The 3,292-nt window shown below is 53.3% G+C and overlaps 1 protein-coding gene across 1 annotated transcript in view; it reads left to right on the plus strand.

The window, feature by feature from the left end:
• Positions 1-1,892, plus strand: part of JMJD1C (jumonji domain containing 1C) — a gene marked incomplete at its 5' end in the record, with an annotated part of 56,052 nt that extends 54,160 nt beyond the window's left edge. Inside the window, 2 exons of the mRNA XM_010154360.1 lie at positions 1,341-1,472; positions 1,792-1,892. Of these exons, the coding sequence (XP_010152662.1) occupies positions 1,341-1,472; positions 1,792-1,881 (222 nt within the window). The remainder of the gene's footprint in view (positions 1-1,340; positions 1,473-1,791) is intronic.
• Positions 1,893-3,292: the final 1,400 nt, after the last annotated feature.

Genomic DNA, 3,292 nt, shown 5'->3' on the forward strand with positions numbered 1-3,292 from the left:
ATTTGCGTGGGGCGGGTAGAGGCTTGAAGCAGGTGAGAAGCCTGGGAGGGAAGAAGGGGCTGCAGCTGGCTGCACAAGGCAGAGACGGTTCAGCTGGAGCTCGAGGAAGTTCCCCGAGCGCTGGTGGGAGCCTCGTGGTGGCAGTTCTGCGGCTGCTTCCTTGCTCCTGGCTGTCTGCCCGTGGCAGATCGCGTGGCATCAGCCAACTCGCTTCGCCTCCAGAATTGCTCTGGTTTGATTCATGCGCAGGGGGGAACGGCGCTGCCTTGTCCGTGGTGGTGACGAGAACAGAACCCCCTGGTACAGCGCCAGTGTTGACCTGGGGTTACCCTGGGGTTCCAGCTGCGGAGGGGCGAGCTGCCTTATAAAACTGGGCTTGGGCAGTGGCTTTTGAAGAAGAAGGTAGTTTTTAAATGAAATGCTGTGTCCTTGCTGTGTAGGCCCTGAAGGCTTTTTGCATGTCGGGGTCACAGTGGAAATTTTGGAGTGTGCATTAAAAAACTCGTGAGTTTTGCTAGGCTCGAGCTTAAAAGGCAAAGATCTTCATCAGTACTGAGCAGGGAGGGACTGTGGGATTGCCAGGAGCGCAGAGACGCTCCCCCCTCACCCCCCCGGCTTTGTGAGTTGGCAGAATTGACGCTGCACAACAGTTGTTGGAATCTGGGGAAGTGAGGTCATTTGGCTGAAGAATCAGGTAACTTGGAAGGGTTTGGGGGTGAAAACCCCATGCTGTACGTTCCCAAAGAGAGGACAAACAGGAGTTGGTGGTTGGGTCACAACCAGGAAGCGTTTCATCCTTCCCCTGGTCCTCCAGGTACCTGGGTGGCAGGAGCTGGTGTCTGTTCCCCTCCCGGTTACTTACTGGCAGTAGGAAGGAATGTTGAGAGACAAAGTGCTTCTCCCCCGAAAACCTGCCCTTTGTTTGCGGGGCTTTTTTCTCGGAAGTATTTCCGGCAGTCGCTCTCGGGCAAGCGTGACGCCTTGTGCCCGGCAGAGGCGAGCCTCCAGCGCGTCTGCCTGGCCAGGCTGCTGCCGAGTCCGTCCGGGCCTGGGCCGGAGTTTGGGATGGGGTGGTGTGGCAGTGGGTGAAAGGGCGGAGCAGCACACCGGAGCGTGCTGAACTGATGCTGGAGCTGGGCGGGAGCGCAGCAGATGCACGCTTTGCCGGAAGCCAGAGCAGATGAGTCAGACACCCGTAGCTGCTCTGCGTAAACGGGATACCGAGACGCCCTTCGGCCCGTGGCTGGAGCCATGTTGGGGCCCACTCTTTTCTCAGGGGTGCCCGCCAAGGAGTAACCCCCACATACTAATTACCAGTCTCTTCTCCTTACTCTGGATAGGTGCAGAATTTCCACAGCTGCGTTCAAGTAACGGAGGACTTTGTGTCTCCAGAGCATCTTGTACAGTCATTTCACTTGACGCAGGAGCTGCGGCTGTCGAAGGAAGAAATCAATTACGATGACAAACTGCAGGTAGGAAACCAGTTCTGCTCGGGAAACTGTGGGAAGGTGGGGCGTGGGGAAGGCAGGGCCTGCTCGGGCTCATTGACACGCAGAGCCCTGCGTGGAGCTGTGTCCTTGCCGCTGTTCACACGGAATGACAATTAGCAGCAGAAGGCCAGGGGTGTAAGTGCCGCTCCTGGAGTTGCTGGCTTCGGTTGTGTCACCTGAGCTCCGTAAAATGGGTTTGGCTGCTGCAGCCGGCCTGGTTTTTCCACCCATCCTAAGCGCGGTGGCCTTGTAGAGTTCCGCAGTCGTGGGCCTTCCCAAAACGGGTCTGGTGCTCTTGCAGGTTAAAAACATCTTGTACCACGCGGTTAAAGAAATGGTGAGGGCGCTGAAGATTCACGAGGGCGAGATGGAAGACATGGATGAAAACTAAGCGCCCTCCGCGCTGCCGTCCCGCGGGGGCTCGTCCTTCTGCCGCAGGGCCGGCGTGCGCGCCGAGTTAAGCTTCACAAACCATCAGTGCCAAGAAAACGTCGCCATCGTATTTAGTCATCGCCGCCGCCGTGATCACACCTTTGACTTGCAGACGGCCGAGCAGCAGCGTTCTGCTGCCCTGTATGATAATGTACATGAAGTTTGTGAAATGTCAAAAGATTTAAGATGATGTATTTATTTTTGGAAAAAAAACACCACAAAATTCTATGCTATATTGTTGACCGAATGTAAATGTGACCTGTACAGTTTGCTAAGATAATTCAGATATTTTTCACTACATTGAGACAGTTACTGTGAGAGTAGGACACAAACACCAGCTATTGCCTGCATTTGGGATCTTGCTGAGTCCGCACAGCAGTCATGTCATAATCTGAGAATTACTGCCAAATAACTGTAAACTTTGTAAAATAGAAAGTATATAAAGTAGATATTAAATACAGACACTTCAGTATTTTATTGAAGCTATTCAGTGTACAATTAAACGTTTTCAAAAGGTGTAATTTATTTAAAAATTGTCTCATTTTGGTAAAATTTATGTGAACTTTTAAAGCTAAATATTAAACTTAATATGCTATGTAAATATATACATATATACATTCAATGATGTATTTTTTTAAAACATTGGCTTGCTTTAATTTGTTAAAAGTGCAAGTGTTACACATGCTTTGTACATTGAAGTTGAAAGGGGTTTTACATTTTCCATTAAAATGACTTTATCAAACCTCGTCTGGTGGTGTCGGTTTTTGACGCTGACCCCCACTGCCTTCTGCCAGGCTCCCAGGCACCACTCTGCCCTCTCCGGGCCTGAGACAGAACTGCGAGGGGGGTGCCCCAACACTTGATACCAGCTGTTGGGGCAGCTATTGGCTAGCTGTTCCTGCTGCGGACCCTCATTGTGTTTCTGTTGTCGGGGTCTGGGCCCTGGCTGTGTCGTGGCAGCTGGCTCCTCACGCTGGGGCTGTCGGCGGTGGTGGGGAACGGGTTGGCATTCCCCTGGTCGCTGTTGGAAAGCATCATGCTGCTGTATCTGTCCTGGCTGAGGCCTTGGGCATCCTGCTGTGCCCCGAGGGTGCTTGGGTGCTTTACATCAACTCAGCATCCGCTGGGTCTGGGTCGGGGCTTGGGTGCTGCCCTGTCGCCCTGCAGAACCCGGACCCGGGGGTGGGGCCCGGCGAGATGGAACAGGTCCTCGCCTCCTCGGGCGGTACCCGAGGGTTGCTGAGCAGGGGCAGATCCGTTTGCTGGCCGTCAGCATCAACGTTCTTCCTCCGTGACCTTCTTCCTGACACCCTAGCTGGTAAGTCCTGAAGTGTGGGACAGAGGAGTTCGTCTGCAGACATGTGGTTGGA

Source organism: Eurypyga helias, unplaced genomic scaffold (genome assembly GCF_000690775.1).
Source record: "Eurypyga helias isolate BGI_N326 unplaced genomic scaffold, ASM69077v1 scaffold12620, whole genome shotgun sequence".
Classification (NCBI taxonomy): Eukaryota; Metazoa; Chordata; class Aves; order Eurypygiformes; family Eurypygidae; genus Eurypyga; species Eurypyga helias.